At 37.8% G+C, this 20,046-nt stretch overlaps 1 protein-coding gene across 1 annotated transcript in view; it reads right to left on the bottom strand.

The window, feature by feature from the left end:
• nr3c1 (nuclear receptor subfamily 3, group C, member 1 (glucocorticoid receptor)) overlaps nt 1-20,046 on the bottom strand; it is a 28,281-nt gene that overhangs the window by 1,665 nt on the left and 6,570 nt on the right. Inside the window, exons 3-8 of the mRNA XM_056250305.1 lie at nt 5,947-6,101; nt 1,687-1,803; nt 1,254-1,538; nt 1,031-1,175; nt 740-870; nt 442-599 (exon numbers count right to left, since the gene is read on the bottom strand). Coding sequence (XP_056106280.1) covers nt 442-599; nt 740-870; nt 1,031-1,175; nt 1,254-1,538; nt 1,687-1,803; nt 5,947-6,101 — 991 coding nt within the window. The remainder of the gene's footprint in view (nt 1-441; nt 600-739; nt 871-1,030; nt 1,176-1,253; nt 1,539-1,686; nt 1,804-5,946; nt 6,102-20,046) is intronic.

Raw genomic sequence — 20,046 nt, forward strand, 5'->3', positions numbered from 1 at the left:
CATTACCAAAAATTCAGTGAAAAAAATCCAATCCATGGCGTACAGCATTAAAGGACTACTGTATTTCATTCAATGCTGAAAGTATCAAGTAAAAATGATTTTACTATAATATATAGTATAAAGCTGTTAATTTAGTAATACTTAAACAATTTAATATAGTGTAGTCTATTATCTAAAATATAATAAAAATGACCCCATATTTGTGTGTGCCATGTATTTCCATGCTTATTAGATCATTATCTTAGCAACACGCAATGCTTTACTGGGATAAATTGCTGAATTGGGTCTCTGCGCGGTGTTCGCACAGTGTTCTATATCAGTCCATCTCGGTTCGGATGCTGCCTTAGAAGGCAGCCACCTATGTAGACAGTAGACATCTCACAAGGGTTTGGAGCAGAGCCATACTTTTCTATGTGCATTATTTAGGATAAACTGCATTACATCGTGCATTGAGTCCAGTAGCTTAGTGAGCTGATAGAATCGCTGCCAGTTCTGGCTGGAGTTCTCCTCTCTCTTCACAATGGCCTTGCCCAGTTCTTTAATGTAAGACATTCGTAGCTCATCAAACACTGTCTGGCTCTTCAAACCATCCTTCGGTACTGAGAAACCACAGAAACATAAAAAGGTACAATGATGTTGCTTTGTTAAGCTCATTTAACACCAAGTGGATACATCTGGTCTCTCAGGGAACCTGAAACCATATATATATTATGGGTCAATGGCTTCTAAAGTAGCTCACCTGTGCTCAGGAGCAGAAGGACTTTCATGCACAGGTACTCCTCATTGGACACTTGCAGTCTCACAAACTCATTGGAGATCTTCAGCATCTGTTCACACTGATCATTCATGTAGGGCAACTTCATCCTCTCTCTGTGGACAGAGACAAATAACTCTTATTTGTGCTTATATGGGCCGTTAAACTTCCAAAGTAAAAGATGTTACTATCAAACGGATAGTTCCAGTCCTTGCTAAACATTGGTGCTGCTTACTGCTTTGTTAAAGCACATGGCCTGTTAAATGAGATACATACTCATTGATCACTAGGTCCGGTGCGAAACACAGCATGTTTCCATTACACTGCTGGTATGATCTCCAACCTAGTCCAAAAGACATGAGGAACAGCCAGGAACTTTGCAGGAGGGTCATCTGATCGTCCAGGTGAAGGTTCCGGAAGCCTAAAAAGGGCAGAATAGAGGTTTTTAGTATGTTCTGTGATCTCCCACAGGACTTTTTGAAGACATCCTAAGTTGTACCTGGCAGAGCTTTGGCCCATTTGACCGCAGAGATGACTTGCCGGCCGCCCAGCCTGTTCAGAGTGGTCATGAGGCGGGTGGACGTGTCAGGTATGGTGCTGTCGTATCCGGCATAGATGGTTTCCGGCTCAATGGCCTTTAGTAGTGACAGCATGGTGGGCACCAGCTGAGGCATGGGTTTGGGTACCAGTGCCCGGGCCTCGGGCAGTGGGGAAAGATTGCGCTCTGGAATCGTCGGCTGCTGGATTACCTTGCCTGTTTGACGCCCCTTCTTGGTTTTACGGGCTGAGCAGTGAACGAGGAAAGTTTACAATAGTCAGTTCTCAAACTTTATGCATTTCCCTTAATTAAACTTTACATTTGTTATAAATCTAGACTGACATTTGGGTACACACTGGTATAATTATGTAATAAGTGCAGCATTTCGTGTTACCCTCTAGGTTCATGCCTGCCATGAGGCATTTGCGGAAACGACAGGCAGGGCAGTTCTTCCGGCGGATTTTGTCAATGATGCAATCGTTCCGTCCAGCGCACAGGTAATTGTGTTGCCCTGTGAGAATCAAGTGAAGTGTGGATTAGACAGGATGTCTCTCAAAAATCCCTCATCATGCACAGGAGCTGTCAAACACTGTCCTAAAACCCACTGCATGCATTTGCTGCTTTTTTAAATGAACAAATATGCACAATGAACATTTCTGCCACTGAAATATATGCTAATTAACAGAGGTTCTTGTAAAATCCTTTTCAAGTTATTTGTCTGCATATTATCCAAATGCATTTCCTCTGTCAAGCAGAGACACATTTCAACACCCACAGAATAAAAGGCGCTTTGACCGATGAATGACACAGTATGAGTCATCTGAGATAGACATGCAGTGAGAAGTCAGATCATGCTGGAAGGACGTGGTCTCTAACTCTACCTAATCAGGTAAAGAAGGACAGAGCCAAAAAATATCACATATTTTGTTATTGTAGTGTACTTAAACTATTTAAAATAAAACTTGAGCATACTTTCATAACTGTTTCTTAACACACTTTTGCAAAATGCTAAATATCAAAGCACATGTAAAACACTTGATAATCATTTTCACTGTAATGTATTACATTTTACAGTTAAAGTTTTAAATGTATTCAAATGCAACTTATAAGTACAGATATATTTATATACATGACGTGCAAATTTCAATATAAATGAGATTAAGGTATATTTTAGTTGACCCTAAATGCTCGTCTGCACATTCGACTAGGGGTGGGCGATATACCAGTAGACACGATTAACCGGTAGAAATTTGTCAACCGGTCTCAAACACACAGTTTGAATCCACCCCTGTTCTCTTCCTTCAAAAAAGCATGTGACCAATCCAGTCAACGTGCAACATATCATTATTTCTAAGGATGCTGATTTTTCGAAGGCTGCTGTCTGACAGGTGAACGGGAACATGGTTTGATAATGTAGTCAGGTCAAAGGCTAATCATATCAATTACCATTATTTGTGTCGACTTTTATTAAAATTCTGAATGGATTATATCTAGCGTGCAAAGACAGCTCTAGAAGATTATAACCTTAAAAAGCTGCCACTCATCTCAGTTCGCGATCTCACAAAGTTATAATCAATCAAGTTGTTGATAATAATCAAGTTGTCTACACTGCAATGACTCTTATTTACATCATGTCTACACTTTGTTAATGAGAGGATTTGAGAGTGTGCCGAACTCGATGCTAAACAAAAACTCTAGTTTTTAACCAGTGAGTGGATTCTGAATATATTAATTCAAGAGATGAGCAAACATGTCTGTGATTGGCTACATTGATCACCCCTGGAAAAACACATAGTAAATAGAAACATTTGAATTCTCCAGAGCACAAACACAAATACGCACTAGCCGATCTATTGGCGAATAAATCTAAATCCAAATTTTTATATAATTTTTGATAGCCTGATTCAGGGGTTAAAGCAGAAAAAAATATTTTGACTGAAAATTTGTCCTCGGCCAAACCCCATTCCACAGCCTGTCACGCACCAAGTTTGTGAGGAGTTTTTTCTTCTTCTTGTAATTAGGAATATAGTGAGTACATGCATTACCTTCACAAATGAAATACTCAAAGAACATTTGCATTTAAAAAAGGCCATTTTGAACTGCATTTCTATTATTTACACACTTTATGAAATTTCAATGTTTTCAATCTAATGCTTTTACAAGACTTGACTCTTTGTGATGTAGTCATACAAATAATTAACCATTTGCTTAACTTTAACACAAGTTTTTATTTCTCAAATAATAAAAGCCAACAGAGCTTTTGCCGAAAAGTGATATCACAAACTATACATAATGTTATTTTTAAAATGTATTTATGTTGATTATATGAAAAGTAAACAGCAAGCGCAGGGCCGTACGCAGAATTTTATAAATACCGAGGTCCTTGCTATAGTGATCCTGCTATGCATGATGCTGGTGAAATATAACATATTCGAGGACCATACAAATATTAATATAATACTACTATTATGGCATTATAATTAATAGGTGCTTGTGTTGTTAAATTGAGCTTTATTTTCCACTGTAATTAGCAAAGAACATTTATATGTGTTAAATAGGAATACATTGTAATAATGTTAAGCTCATGGTCACAGTATGCAATACTTGCTCTTCCTCTCTCATCTCCATCACATTCTCTCTTACTTCTTTTCGCAGTCTCCTAATCTTTACCTGTAGCCTATATCTTATCTTTCCAAACCGTTACATATAGTATTATAAATGTTACATATAGTATTATAAATTCAGACGGTCATGATATAAAAAATAAACATATTAGATTAACTTTTAAAATGGAATGAACACGGAGCAGTTTTTCCGTGAGCGGGAATGGAAAACCCGGAGTGGATGCTTAGAGTGCAGAGAGGAACGTGCTTTTGCTCCACTCCAGGCTTTGATCACATCCCCCTCAGCAGGGTGAATACACCTCATTTTTCCTTAATTTAAGACCTATTCAAACTGAAATTAAGACATTTATTACACTATTTGAGGAATATAAGCATATTTACGGCCTTAAAATTATGAAAAGTGAATTTAAGACATAAGGACAGACGGGAACCCTGCAATTAACGGAAATCCGTCGAAGACTTGCTGCGATTAACGGAAATTTAGCACTTTAATCTGCTGATTACAAACACAAAAGTCTCACCATTAAAAGCCATATCCCAAGCACACATTTATAATAATGTTCTCATTATAATTTTATGTAGCCTATTTGACAGACTTGCGCTGAGAATGTTGGACTTAACTGTATTTTCCTTTTTTGAAGTGATTCCAATCATATTTCAAGCAATTCAAACCATCATGCCGAACAGTGCGCATCTGAAGTGTCTCAGCTGAAGGAAATAATCCATTATTTATTGGCTTTAATATGATAACATTATAAATTGTAGACTCGTCTAGATTCATAGACAAACTCGATGATCATACATGTCAAACAGTGCGCGCTCTCACTTACGTTAGGCCAATCGCTGAGGAGACTGTAAGCTGGACCACGAACAGTTAGTAATACAGATCCATCCTCGAGTAACAACGGGAGTAAATGAAGATAGCTATGTTCGTTCTTACATCCAACTACAAAGACATTCTCGTCAGTGCAGCAATGGCAGATATGTACAACTCGCTGTGAACTCGATCAGCGCGGTTCTATGTTAAAACGGCAGTGTCTGTCAACATTCGTGGGCTGATATGACGTCACACCAGCCCCATGGCTGAAAACCAAGGGGGTAATCCACCAGCCGGAAACTGAAGCTTCCCTTGGGGGCCGCCATTGTAGCAGACCATCACCAGCTGTTAGCATTCCATTGACTCCCATTCATTTTGGCATCACTTTGACAGCGAATAACTTTACATCTGAGGCATCCAAAGACTCCATTTGTCCATTATTTATTCCTTAAGAAACAGGACAATGTATAAAAGGCTCCATTACTTTGTATCTTACGTTATGGCCCCGTAGAAGCCGTTTTTTGTAAAAATAGGCTAACGATTGTGTCATAACCACGCGACTCTCTGTCGCACAGTAGAGAAATTACCGTATAGACAGGAGGAGACGCTCATAGACAATCTTTTACTGTCTATGAGGCAATCGGGGGAACATGGAGGCATAAAGTCAAGGGAGAAGCCCATAGTAGAGAGTTCATTAAAGCAACGGGACAAAATATTCCAACAACAGATTTGTTTCAGATTTCAATTCAGATTTGTCCCGGCACAGCTACTAGAAGGTCAGAACAGTTGCTCACGTCACATATACGTCGTCAAGCTCAGTTTGAGCCTGCGCAGAACGCTTGGCTATCAGGAAGTGAGTGCTTTTATTGAGCCTCAATTCTCTCTGTTGAAATCAAGGGGGTCGCTGTGTCCATTTCTTTTACTGTCTATGCTGAAAACAGGTCGTTGGGAGACACTGCTTATGATTTATGGGGATTTAAAAAAAATGAGTGGGTGGATTTTTATCACTATAGGGTGGTTGTATACACACACTGCCAACACACATTTATGTCCAAACACCATGCAAAAGTGAATTTTGCATAATAGGTCCCCTTTAAGTATTTCTCTAATAAGTACTCTTTTTAAAAGTAAGCTAAAGTGTATGCATAATGAATACAGCAATGGCCGCCCACAGATATAAAACAAGGATACAGATGTATGAGGACTTCCTCACCTTCAACTGCTCTCTTAAAGAAGACTTTACAGCTTCCACAGGTGAGGACTCCATAATGGCAGCCCGAAGCTTCATCCGAGCACACCAGACAGATCTTGTGTATGCCAGTGCCGGACTTTCCAACAGCCGAGGGTGTGGCAGTGCTGTCTTCAGGTCTGAAACACACAGAACACAAGAATATGTGTATATTAATGTACAGGAAAAATATTGTTCAAAGATTTGAAACAATAATTAAATTAAATGACAAGAACCAATCATCAGCTATACAAATGTAGTTATTTATCACTGAAAACATGATTCTGAAAACAACACTGAAAACAAAATTTGAATTTCATTAAGAAGTTAGAAGCCAGTGCAATCATAACGAAACATAATAAAAGATGTTAGACTGGCCACCAGGGGGCGACGGCTGAAAGTAGCCAAAACACTCAGCACTGCTCCACCTCCACACTGGCTGCATGAAGCCACATTTGCAACGCCTACACGCATTCAGCGTGAAAAAAAAGACAGAATACAAGTAGGCCTTCACAGCGTAGTAAAAAATAAACAGTGGCTTGCTTGCATGCAAATCCATCAAGTGAAGCAAAGCAAAAAGGAGGAGAGTACAGTTGCATATCCTCTTTAGACAGCACAAACATGTTTCCATGCAAGAACAGATAACATCTGCTTTTATAACATCAGCACTCAGCGATGTAGCTCAGTGAACAAATGCCACATTATTAATAGCTGTGGTATCATTATGATTTACTGCATAGAAAATGATACAGGCTATAATTACATAGGAGCATACCTATGACCCAACTGGTACAGACTTTGTGATATCATTTGGACTACAGTTGATATATTTGCATGACGATGAGTGGTCAGGACTGCTTTACTGCATTCACACGTGAGAGAAAAAAAGAAACATGGAGTAATGTGAAGATATACAGAACGAGACGTGTCCCAAACAAGTTAAGACAAGGCCGATCATGTTTGGCACAAAGCGAAACTGGTGAAACTTCTTTTGTTTACAGTTAAGCAATGTCACAACTCGCAGCATTAATACAGGACCCAGCAGATATGCATGTAATATTAGTTTTGCTGATTTAAATCTATGATTCACATGTTACATAATGTGAAGTTGTTTTTGCACAGATGCCTGATTTATTGCTTTGTTATCAATAATCTTATCTTTTGGTTTGTGTCCATCAAGTTCCAAATAAATAATCAAATAAGATACCTGTCATTTAAGTATTTTATTGATATAACGGAACGTACTACATGGTTATGCAATATATAAAGTACACTCAACTGCTTTACTCACATCCCTAACCCTTAAAAAAGGTTTTTTTTTTTTTTTACACTTTATTGAGCTAGTTTTAATTGGTCATGCATGCTTGCAGTTACATTTAATAGCATCGAGTTGTGTCTTTCAGGCTTAACCTGTTCTCTATAACTTATAAAACAGGGTAATAATAGCTTTTGCTGGTGGCAACACAGGCCAAATGCAGCTTGAGATTCATTTTGATGAAAGTTCTCAAAAAATATGGTTACTCTGGACCCCAAAATAAAGTTTTTGAAGAGCCCTGCTCTATTCAGTGGGTTAGCCTTACAGAAAAGCTGTGTCCACCCGTAACGAAGCCAAATGGTGATGAGATGTAGGATTATTAGGGTGGATGTGGAGCTACATTAGATTTCTGAAGGGGGAAAAAAACTATTAGTCACAATAAAACAGAAGTAGTGACAGATTTTTTCTTCTGTTCTGAGAAACAAATGTGAGTGAAACAGATTATCAAAAAAAAAAAAGTGCATCAGGTTCTGTGCATCAGTTGCTGATTGGATGTTGAGAAGTGGGCGTGGCCTCAAACGTGACGGCAGATGAACGTGTTTGCAGGGATGGGTTTGAGTGACTAAATGATTGGAAAAGTCCTGCATGTGTCACCAGACAGAGGTCTGTCATTTTCAATGGAAGATCCAGTTAGAACATTTTCAATTAAACATTACAAGCAGTGTTTCCCAGTAATTCCCTACACTCTGACTGCCCCCCACTGTCTAATCTGTCCCGCCACAGTTTCATAATGAACCAAATTTTTTTTTACACTTCTCATAATAACATAAAAAGGAATTTCTTTGGCAATGTATTTATAAAACAAACTAAAATTGAAAGCGCAATAGGGCTTAGTGCTCTTAACCTGTGATTTAATTAAAGAAGTCTGTTGTGCTGCATGTTTCAAAAGGGAGTGCACACTTTGCTCATGCGATCAGCTCGTGATCTAGTGATTTCAGTGTCTCAGAATGGCTCAGTTCACAGTGAATGCAGCAACTCTCTGCATAAGCTGTCCATATAACATGCATTTTTGGAATGCAACACGTATCAGTTATGAATTATTTTCACATTTTCATAATTCACAACATTTTTGTGGACATATGATTACAGCCTTCACTAGATTTATAATGTATGGAGACTCATTTGTAAACCTGTTTCACAGAAACAGCAGTTTCTTGCTAAAATAAAAACTCAACTGCTGTTTTCTTTCAAAATAAAAAAGTGAAGAAATTAAGAAAAAAAGTGTTGTAATTTCCCTACTATAGTGTGAAGTAAGTTATAGTTACTATGAAATAATCATCTTTCATTTAAATTTGATTTTAAAGTGCATTTATTTTACAAAATATGGCCACACTTTAGATTAGGGCCCAATTCTCAATATTGACTAACTATTAAATATGGCCTCAATAAACTTCTAAGTAATGCTTATGAATAGTTAGTAAGGTAGTTGTTAAGTTTAGGTGTTGGGTAGGATTACGAGATGTAGAATAAGGCATTAATATGTGCTTTAAAAATACTAATAAACAGCCAATATCCTAGTAATATGCATGCTAATATGCAACGAGTTAATAGTGAGTATTGGACCCTAAACTAAAGTGTTACCCAAAATATTGCTGCTTTAGGGACACTAATAATAAAAATAGTATTATTCTAATTGTTTGTCTTTCTGCAACATCAGTGTGAATGTAATGTAGACTGAGATGCTTTATCACAACTACAAACAGGTTTGAGTCCACTTTAAAGTCCAGGTACAAGTCAATGCAAATATTTTTTTTACTCTGCTCAATTTGCACACCGAACATGGGTAGGAGCTCTTAATTTTGAACTGCATTTAACTTTCAAAAACATGCATGGATGAATAGTTTACTAAGATCTATAACATGCATTTAGAAAATTTTCATTTCATGCCAAAGTCAAACAGCCTGACCTTGCAATAATGGGAACGAATATGTATTTGCAAATGATGAGACATCTGTGGCTAAAATCCCCCTCTCTCCATCTTCTGTTTACTTATTTATAGACTGCAGTTGATGTCCACAAAACACGTGACTTCCTCCACATTACATATCTATCTAGTGATGTAATGATCGATCTCTTCAGGCCCTGCCATCTAGTGATCACAGTGGGCTGACAATCTCACATTAAATTAGTTTATGTGGCAACTTTTTAATTGTCGGATGCTAGATTAGTCTATTTGTTTTAATACCTTCATTATACCTTAAATGGAACTTAATGACATTTTGCAAAACTTCATGAGTTTTAATCGCCCGTTTATTTGATGGAAATGCCCAATTCTTGGCTAAAGTCTTTAGTCTCCCAGGATCGGAGAGCAAAAGCAGCAATAAAAAAAGGGAAATGGCTCTTACCCTGAGGAGAAACACATGAAAACAGAAAGAGGAAGTTCAGCGTGCCATCGCTGCTTCTGACATTCTTTTCAAAGCCTTGAATAAGTTCTGATAAGATTACTGCCTCATGGATCAGGCCGCAAGAACAAAAACTCTGCATTTTAAACGCAATGATTCTTAAAATAAAACTACCAACATGATAAATTGTTCTATTAATAATATATAATCACGACACGAGAGGCACCATGTTTTTTTTTCCTTTTTTGCACAGATGACTCATCCTGTTTGTAAAAAAATTCAAATGTGAGTCGCATTTACTTTGAAACCAGTCTAACCACATTGGTCTGCTCAACCCGACATACAGTTACATGATCTGAATTCTCAATGGAAATGTCACGCACCAAGAGGAAATTGTTCGAACTGTTGTACTCAATATCAGAACGGCTGTGATTCGGCAGTAGACCACAATATGTAGCATATTCTTTCATTACATTATACTTTGGTTTATCCTTGAGGTCTTTGCACGCATGCAGTTTAGACCCTTTTATTAATTACAACGTGGGTGTTTAAGTTTTGTTGAGTCGCGCTGCAGGCCTGCAGTGTAGACGCGGGTTAAGCTCTGCGCATCCCAGCTGTGTTGTAGAAGAGAAAGTAGGTCAAACCAATGGCACTCAGAGTGTTTCAGGCAGCCTGATCTCTGTGTGCTAACGCACTTATAACACAGAGGTGATTTACATCCATTATCCACTTTTGCTGACTGTCAAAATTTCTGCTCTACAGGAACCACACCGAGACAGTGGAAGAGTAAGTGAGAGAGAGAGAGAGAGAGAGAGAGAGAGAGACTGCCCTCTTTATGGCTGTAGGTAAACTTGAGTTGGCTGCTGTCCTGTGTCAAATAGCTATACAATGACAATGCAGAGATTCTGTGAAATACCTTCCCAGTAGCTGATGTAGCTTTCAGTGTAGAGGTTTGGGAAGTTGGTTTTTGGTAACAGAAACCAGTTAAATCTGTTACTACTATATTGTATTTTAGAACAGCTGGAATATTTTATTGACTAATCAGCATTTAGAACTTTTTAATTAGCAGTGGCGTTATACACTTAAATATCAATGCCATTATATTCTTTTTTTTTTATTGTTTTGTGCTACTTAATATGGTAAGCAGAAACCAGGATTACTGTAAAGTTTTAAGAGACTCAACAAACGCTAGTGAAGAGCTGCATGATTAATCGTTAAAAGATCGCAATCTCGATTCAAACACCCACGCGTTCTTATTCCTAAATGACAACGATTCGACTGAAAATAACAAAAACTGTCATATAAAAATGAGCTTATTAAATTTCACACTGTCTCAATCATTTCTTGGCTTTGTCCACGTGCAGAATAATACCATAAGCCAGATGACATTCCATATCCAGTCTGCAATCATATCTCATATTCTATATCAGTACTTCACAATCTTTTGGGATCTGTAAGATTTGAACGTTTTTGAATGTCACTTGGCATTTATTTGACCAAAAACAGTAATATTGTGAAATATTATTACAATTAAAAATGAGTGTTTTCTAATTAAATATGTTGATGAATTTTCAGCATCATTACTGCAGTCTTCAGTGTCACATGATCCTTCAGAAATCATTTTAATATGCTGATTTGCTGAAGCATTTCTTTTTTTTAATGGCATTAGTTGTGGAAAAGTGTGAGTTAGAAGAGTAAAGAACTGTCACTTCTGCATTAATCTCTGCTGCATCCCAATTCGCCTACTTATACTATGCCCTAAAAATGTATACTGTTTTTGTGAAGGAAAATATGTAGCAGAACAGTAGGCAAGCTTTGGGACATCCTCCAAAATTAATTTAATTAAATTTTCTACCGTTTTGGAGAGAAATGTAGTAGTACGTTCGTTGATCTGCCAGTCGTGGGTCTTTCATGCAGAGAGACTCTCCTCATGTGTTTACAATTTGCAATTAAAAGTTAATGACCAAATGTATCATTACAAAAGTTCACAATGCTGTTGTAGATAATGTGGATAACGTTGAATATATTTTCATCAGGTTAGATACTGATAATTAATCACTCAAACCCCTTTATCTAAACCTCTATACTTAACCGTTGGACTGGCACATCCACCATGTTTGTAGTTTAACACTTTTTATTTGTATTTGTAGTTCTAATCGAATCCTCATCCAAAGCGCAATGGGTTGTGGGCAATATTCGCCATTAGAATGTTTGCGGATCTGCACTTCGTATTCTAACCAGAAAAATGTGACCATCCGAGTACCTTTGGAACACTCATTTCAGCATACTACGATTTGGGACGTACTAATTCTAATTTTGAATACTATTTAAGACGGACAGCATGCAAATTGGGACGCAGTGGTCCTCTGTCTGGAGTATCTCTATTCAGCTACAAGTGTAATCAAATTGCATCTGGCCATGGAAGTAAAAGCACCTTGTGTGATTGCTTTTGAGTAATATACAGCTGATTTTCTTTAGGTTATAAAATACAGCTGATTAATATAATATACAGCTGATTTTCTTAAGTTTTGGAGTGACAGAAACGTTTCATGTGAAACGTTTCTTTAGGTTCAGAGTAGTGGTCAGCCGATATATCGCCAAGGCCTATATATCTGTCGATATTTGGCATTTTTAAAATATCGGTATCGGCCGATCAGTTTTCTGATTGGCCGATGTGTTGGAAGCGGGACTTTTATTTTGACCGCTCTCCGTACTTTTATTTTGACGGGCGGCGCTGAGAACACCAGCGCCTGAGAAGAGAATGGCAGCGCCTGATCACACAGCGCTCACTCACATTCTCCGTCTTTATTAGTTTACGATCTCTGTCAGTCAGTCATACTGTATCTCCAATACTTTGTTAGACAGAACTGGTAAACAAAGAAAGTAAATGGTATGCGAAAAAGTAACAAAGCGTTTGCTTTTATATTATTTGTAACAGAAAAGGCTAACAATCAGGCTCAAATACTTTCTCATTTACCGTCAACATTCAGCAAATGCGCATCTACATCATTTAAAGGTGCAGTGTGTATTTTTTAGCGTTCGGTTGCGAGTTTGCACTAAGGGCTCAGCCCACTGCTCACCCCTCCCTTTCGAAGAAGCTACGGTGGCTAAAACGGGACAAACATATCTAGGGCCCTATGAAATCCGTTTTATTTTTTCCCAAATTCCGTTTTATTTTTTCCCAAATTCCGTTTTTTCCGTTTAAATTTTTGGGAATTCATTTTTTTTTACCCTTTACTGTTATTTTAGTCATAAAAAGAGTGTGCTTTTAAAGTTAATGATTAAAATGTATACAAATAAAATAGGAATGACCTTAAATTACAGACATTTACTCAGTAGCCTTTTCAGGACAAATACTGCATGATGCAACATGACACTGCACTCTTCAAGTAACAACAAAATATGGTTATGAGCTTTAAACTGTCCAGTAAAATAAATTATATTAGTTTAAATAAAAGTCACACTCTGTCTCTCTCTCGCCCAGTGTCGCTCGCGGAGTTCGCTTCGCTTTTGTCCAGTCCGGCGCCTCATAGACAGACGCGGTGTGTGTGTGTGTGTGTGTGTGTGTGTGTGTGTGTGTGTGTGTGTGTGTGTGTGTGTGTGCGCGTGTGTGTGTATGTGAGAGAGACGCGTGAGTGTTAGAGAGACGAAACGGAATATGTGGCGGCCGGAGTTGATTTTGTGGCCGCGAATTAGTCTATGTGTGGGAAACACTGCATAAAAGTCACGTGCAAACTGCTCGGCTCGGTACTGAGGGCTTATAGCGTCGAGTTTCTTAACTTTTTCGCCGACGAAAGCAGAGTCGTGGAGAGCCGCTTCGCCATGCTTTCATTGTTTTGATGCCGTCATTGGAGCTGAAATGACGGGAGGGGTTGTGTCGCCCAGATTTGCTTCCCCCGGTCTGCATTTTCACCAGACATACGTTCTTCTCCCACACAAAAACAGAATTTCAATCCAAATATGTAAAATTCCACAAAATTCCGCGTTAACACTAGATTCCGCGTTAATTTGCCAATTCCGTAATTCCGTCCGCGATTCCGTAATCGCGGAAATCATAGGGCCCTACATATCGTCGTCTGAGGCAGCAGAGAATAGCCAGAGTAAGCCAAGAGTGTGTAAAATTGTCACTGTTTCTGTACCACAGTCCATTATAAACCACATCATGGATAAAGTTTACAAAGCCATAGTCAGGTGAGGATCAAGGGTCTTAATATATAATATAATAATAGTAATCAGCTGATTGTCTCACGAACATAACCAGCACATTTCTCCCCACATAGCAAACCCATAATACAGCGAGGGGGAAGAACCACATGAAACTATGCAAATATATATTTTTTCTAAAAGGGTAGTAAAAGTTTAGCTGGCTAATATGAGCTGTTACTGTGGCTGAGCTGGTTAAAGCGTAAAGCCTTGTTTAAACTCGACGCGTCCGCATGAGCCCAAAGGTGCGTGCGGCAAAAATGACATGATTGTAACAGCGCGCGCACCTCCGCATCCCCCAGACACCATTTACTACACACAATAGGCTTTTTTCCTCTGATTTAAAAACTCTTCGCGATCGACTTAAAATGCTTCCAAGATCGACTTGTCGACCGCGATCGACAGGTTGGTGATTCCTGTAACATACTGTTTTACGGCCAATGACAAGAGTTACTAATCAGCTGTCTCACGAACGTAACCAGCACATTTATCCCCACATAGCAAAGCCATAACACAGCGAGGGAGAAGAACTAAGTTACATGAAACAATCCAACTACATATTTTACACCACTGACAAGGGAAAAGTCACTACTCACGGTGTCTATGGCTAGCTTCTAGATTTCTGCGGCTTCGCTTTCAAGGTAGTGACGAAACGTGCTCTGTAACGCTGTTTGTTCGCTGACGGCTACGGTAGAAACATGACGTCACAATATGTCGTCCTTCATAGAAGGGGGTGCCCGCGATTATGTAGATATAAATGTCTAATTCTAAGCTAATCAAAGACATTACGGTTTATTAAGTAAGTTCTTTATACACCACTAAAAATAAACGCCTAGTTATGGATGTCATATTGCATTTCTGTTAATAGATACTCAAAATTATTACACATTACACCTTTAAACAAATCTCTGAATATCTAATAAACCTTTAATTTCACAACCCTTGCAGATTTAATCGAATCAAGCTGTGATATCTTGTGAAGTGTGCATTTGTAGCCTGCATAAACGTGTTACTGCGAGTGATGGTCGATCCATGCGAAGTGAGTGAATGCGAACAGAAGATCAGCTTCACAGGAGACGCGATCGAAAACTTTTAAATCCTTCATTTTAAAATGTGCTGTGCTATATCCAGTTGCCCACTGTGTCATATTTGTATCGTTTTCACTGTGTCCTGTATGTAAAATATCGTTGCCTTGTCTTTATTTGAAAAGATATGATTACCAGTGTGCTCCAAATTACTGAGTGCCCTGTTACAGTTACTTCCTTTTTATTCACATATTCATATATTTTTAAACAAATACTTTATTTGTAAAAAATAGTGTTATAGGATTGCAGATTCAAGAAGTTGCCATCTAAAGTATAAGCATGTTTATTTTAAAGATTAGTTTTCAAATTTTTATATTATTTTATTTTTGTTTTATATTGTTTTTCTAATTTATATATAAAATATCGGCCTTATTTCGGCCATCGGCCACCCTGCTCTCTAAGATATCGGCATCGGCCATCAAAAAACAAATATCGGTCGACCACTAGTTCAGAGCACTTTAATGCACAAAGTCTGTTTTACTTTTGGGGCCTTTTTTTCTTTTTCAGAAAACCTCTATTTTCACTAGTCCAAAGGTCCTCATTGTGGGGCTGGTTATGCAGAGTTAAAAATACTCAGTGGGTGTGTGCTGGAGGAAGGAGAACAGAGGAGAGAGAGACTAGAACGAGAAAGAGAAAACAAGCTACTTATTCACAGCTGCCGGAGAGTGCCATCGATATTGACTCATAGAAAGCCAGGAACGATTTGAGCAAAGCTTTCAGGAAGAATGTCTGAGTCACTTTAAATAAAAGGTTTTGGTTTAATTAGATCGTCATTTAAGATGGAGAGTCACATAGAAGAGAAAAAAAATGCCGCAAAACAAAAGGGGTGTGAACTGACTGCATGTTTGTGTGAGAAATGTGGCGCCACAGACCTGATACCAACCGTGTTTACCGCATAGCGTGCACACAAGAAAGAAAGTGAGAGACTAACAAACAAAGAGAGAGAGAGAGAGACAGCTCCTGTCTAAGCTGGCTGCAAGCCATTAAATGTCACGCAGGTTGGGACGCAGTCGCAAACAACCTCAACTCCCACTCAAAACCTGCAGACCACAAAGGCCTGATAATTGAGTCTACATGTAAATTAAAGATGAAACCTCTCTTGTGTTTCACCATCTGTTCCTGCTCTCCATGGCTGAACCACTGACTATTTTCTATCCAGAACCACTAACTACTTAGATGATTTAAGGTGCACTTTCAAGTTATTGTGACTGTATATAAAAAAATCTAAGTGAAACGGTGTACAATGAGAAAAAAAAAATGTAGGACGGCTCTTGGTTTTATCCATCAGAAATTATTGTGAAATGGATTGTGAAAAAGTGGGTGTTACACGTGGGTGTTGGAGCAAAACTTTTGAGGACGTTTTTTGACCAAGATGTGGAGGCTGAAGGTCAAGTTTATCCTTGAGAGCATCTCAACGTCACTTAATGGTTATTATTATACGAATCTAGTTATTTGCTCTTATTGCTGTAACTCAGGTATGTCCAATCTTGATCCAGGAAGGCCACCTTCCAGTTCCAGCAGAGTTTAGCTCCAGGCCTAATTAAACACACCTGAACCAGCTAATCAAGTCTTCACAATCTTTAGAAACTTCCAAGCAGGTGCACTGAATAAAATTCTAACGGTAGAAGACTCATAAAATGCTACGGTAAAAACCTTTTAATTGGTTAACACTAGAGGTGTTGAAATGAATCATTGCGTATTAATAGACCATAATCGATTATAGCCTACTGATGTTTCTCTGACATCATTCGTAACATACACGCTTCTCTCGCTAGCGCAAAATGGCGGAGGAAGACGAAACACAAAAGCGAGTAATAAAAAATGCACCCACCAGGGCCATACCCACCATTGAGGTCCCCGAGGTCCGGACCTCTGTATTTTCCCGAGGTGTATAATAAATGTGAAATAATTGCCTAATATTAACTTTACTTTGGTGCTGCATAAATATTGCACAATGCACAATTACTACCTTCTCATCTGAGCTGTCAGCGGTCTTACACCGCTCATCAAAGTCAAAATGTTTAAGATGACCAATCAAATCAAAGTAGGCGGGCTTTATTTTGACAGAAGCTGCTGAATGCTGATCATGAATTACAGCGCAACGCTTCGGTCATAAAGTTATTGTAAAGTGTTACCAACTGGTCATCATAGTTCCAAAAATGCAGATTATCACTAGCATTAAACATCTTCTGTATTTCCAGTTTGTATTGTGGATCATTCATTGCAACATTTAACCTGATTCTCATGTTTAAGATTCTGTTATCGGGTTGTACTTGACAAATAAAGAACTGACATAGTTTTAAAGCTATTGTTATCCAAAGTGTTTGGCCTTCAAACGTCTTAAAATGCCCATATGTGGACCAGAGGAATCAAAATCTTCTCGGGGAACCCCCCTAGCAAACTCTATAAATGAGATCTCGGTAATTATGAAACCCTGCGTAAGGCCCTGGAACCCACTATTTTAAACTTTACAGCGTGTGAGCGAGGCTGCAACTGCGAGCGTGTGTGCGTGCGTGTAAGTGTGTATTAGCGAGTCGAGTGCGAGTATGTGTGCATGTGAGTGTGTGTGAGCAATTTAGTAACTTAAGTACACTTGACATTTTCATGTGCATTTAGTATTTACTAGTGTTTGTTCTAAATGGTCCCTGTCATCCACTGTGTTCAGACTTGAGTTGTGTTTGGTGTATATAGAAGTATATACAAAGTGTATATGTATATTCCAGTAAATGTAAGATAAATCTGTAAAAACCTAAAATGTTGCTACCGTATTTTTTACGGAAAATTTGTGGTAACCACAGCTGCCGTTTTTTACTGTAAATTTCACCTTTTTTTTTTTTTTTTTTACAGTGTGTATTGGAGCTAAACTGTGCAGGAAAGTGGCCCTCCTGGAGAAAGATTAGACCAGTATTAATTTAGTAATTATTTGTCAAATCAATTAATTTAGTATAGCCTATTTCAAATGAGTTTTTATGTCCATATCCTTTTTAATTCGATTTAATTTGTTTTAAATGCTTTTATTTAGCTTTATTTTATATTTTTTAGTAATTTTAGTACTTCAACTTAAATTTATTATATTTCATTTAGTTGTTTAGGCAACATATCACACATGTAAATGTCCGGCATGGCGATAATGAAAATACTTTAATTAAAACACAGTTACGAAAATAATGCTGACAAATAAAGATATTTTATCGTGTGCACGATTGAATATTTCGTTTCCACGATTTGCTAAATCATGGACGATTTACTAGTTTGTTTCCTGTGCACGATAAAGCAAAACAAGGCAACGAAATAGTAAATCGTGTGCACGATTTATAGCCTACTATTTTTTTCCTGCATGTCATGTGCGGGGCTCCGTAACAATGCATTAATGTTTTTAAAACAGAAACATCTAAACAGAATAGTTGCATGAGGTAAAGCTGAAGAGTGAATGAACACCAGTAAACTGAAGCCCGTTCTATGTGACGCATAGGAGATTTAGATATCCTAGATATCAACAACATAAACTTAACATTACAACTTGTATCAGCACAAAAGAATGCAAATGTGAGTGAACGCTAGCCAGAAAGTGTTACTCCCGTTGGGGATGCGCTCTTCCCGTGTAACGCACTGAAACAAGGGCAAATAAAGCACAAAGATTTCACAACATTCTACATGTAAATTAAGTTGTTAGTTTGCAAATATTGTAAACATTGTTCTTTTTAAAAATATTATATGGCAGATCTTGCAATTAACTGTATCAGAAAAAAAGAAATATATTTGTATAAGTTACAGCAAACATCGTTGTCATAAACGATCGTCGCTGTCACGCCCGAGTGCTCGTGCACATCCCTAATCTGAACCCAATGACTCTGACATTAGAAAAACAATCTTTGTGTTTATTTTAAGCACTAGAAAAAGCTGGACTATGTGGGTGTGTCACTAATGGCCCGTTCACATGACATATATCTAGACACTTCCTCAAAGACTGTACACTTGACGCGTCATTGGCAATCGATCAAACTGCTGCAGTTTTGGATGAGCAGGTTTCGGGTCGAGCTGCAGAGACCTGCTTGCTTTGTGGAGATCACTCAGCTATGTGTGTCAGTTACATAACTCCTTGATAACTAGTCATCTTCAGACTTCCAGTAAACACAAAACGGTTTTAAAAGAAGCACATTAACAGATTGCTTCCAGTTCCAAAGAAGTGCCCTACTATCATGCCCTTTGAGCACATTTCATTCGATTACAATTTATGCTCACACAAGTCAGGATTTGCAAATAGTTGAGGAGAGATGGCAGTAGAAAACATGATGGAACATGATTGTGAAAAAGAAAATGGTGCAGTTCTGTCTGAATAGTGTCAGATATTGTATTCTTGCATTGACCTTACAGCATTTTTAAGTAGTTTAATACTTTGGGTAAAACTGTAACAAACCAATAATGGTACAGTAACTGTTGGGCTAATTTAGGGAGCAGCACTGACTTTAATGCTCCATTTCATGGCTGTTTCTTACTGGAGGAAATGCATGTCATGATTATTCCCAGAAAAGATACTCTCAAAACGTAATTCTTATTTTGTGCATTCTTTTCCTCTTCAATACTGAATATATGTTTGTGCCAAAACGACTAAAATATCATTTATTTTAGGGATAACTGAGTGTGGTTCCCATACTTTTTTGTTTTTATTGTTAACTAAAACCTTCTTTTTTATTATTAATTGAAATGAAGCTGCAATAAAATTAAATCAAAATATTAGAAAATTAGAAATGTTGTCTTGGCAAATAACTGAAATAATTTTAAGTTTGAGCCCTAAAATTACTAAAATTACTAACTGTAAATAAATACAACCTAAAACTAAAATTAAACGAATTAAATAAAATAACTAATTAATTAAACCTAAACAGTATTATTAAAAAAACTAACAAAAAGGACAAAAGCACAACAAAACTCCTCAACATAAACTAAAATGAAAATGAAAATGAAACTGAAAACTGTTTCTCCATTCATTTAAGGCCCCGATATACTTCAAGCGAAATCAAAGAACTAACTGGTGTGGCGTCATTTCGAACAAAATCAGGCTAAAACAAAGTTTGTTTGGAGTTTTTTTCAGGAAACAGCATGCCGAAGTGAACTTTCCAGAAATGTACGCTATGGCAGG

Source organism: Rhinichthys klamathensis, unplaced genomic scaffold, assembly GCF_029890125.1.
Source record: "Rhinichthys klamathensis goyatoka isolate OS25496 unplaced genomic scaffold, OSU_Roscu_1.1 h1tg000068l_1, whole genome shotgun sequence".
Lineage (NCBI taxonomy): Eukaryota > Metazoa > Chordata > Actinopteri > Cypriniformes > Leuciscidae > Rhinichthys > Rhinichthys klamathensis.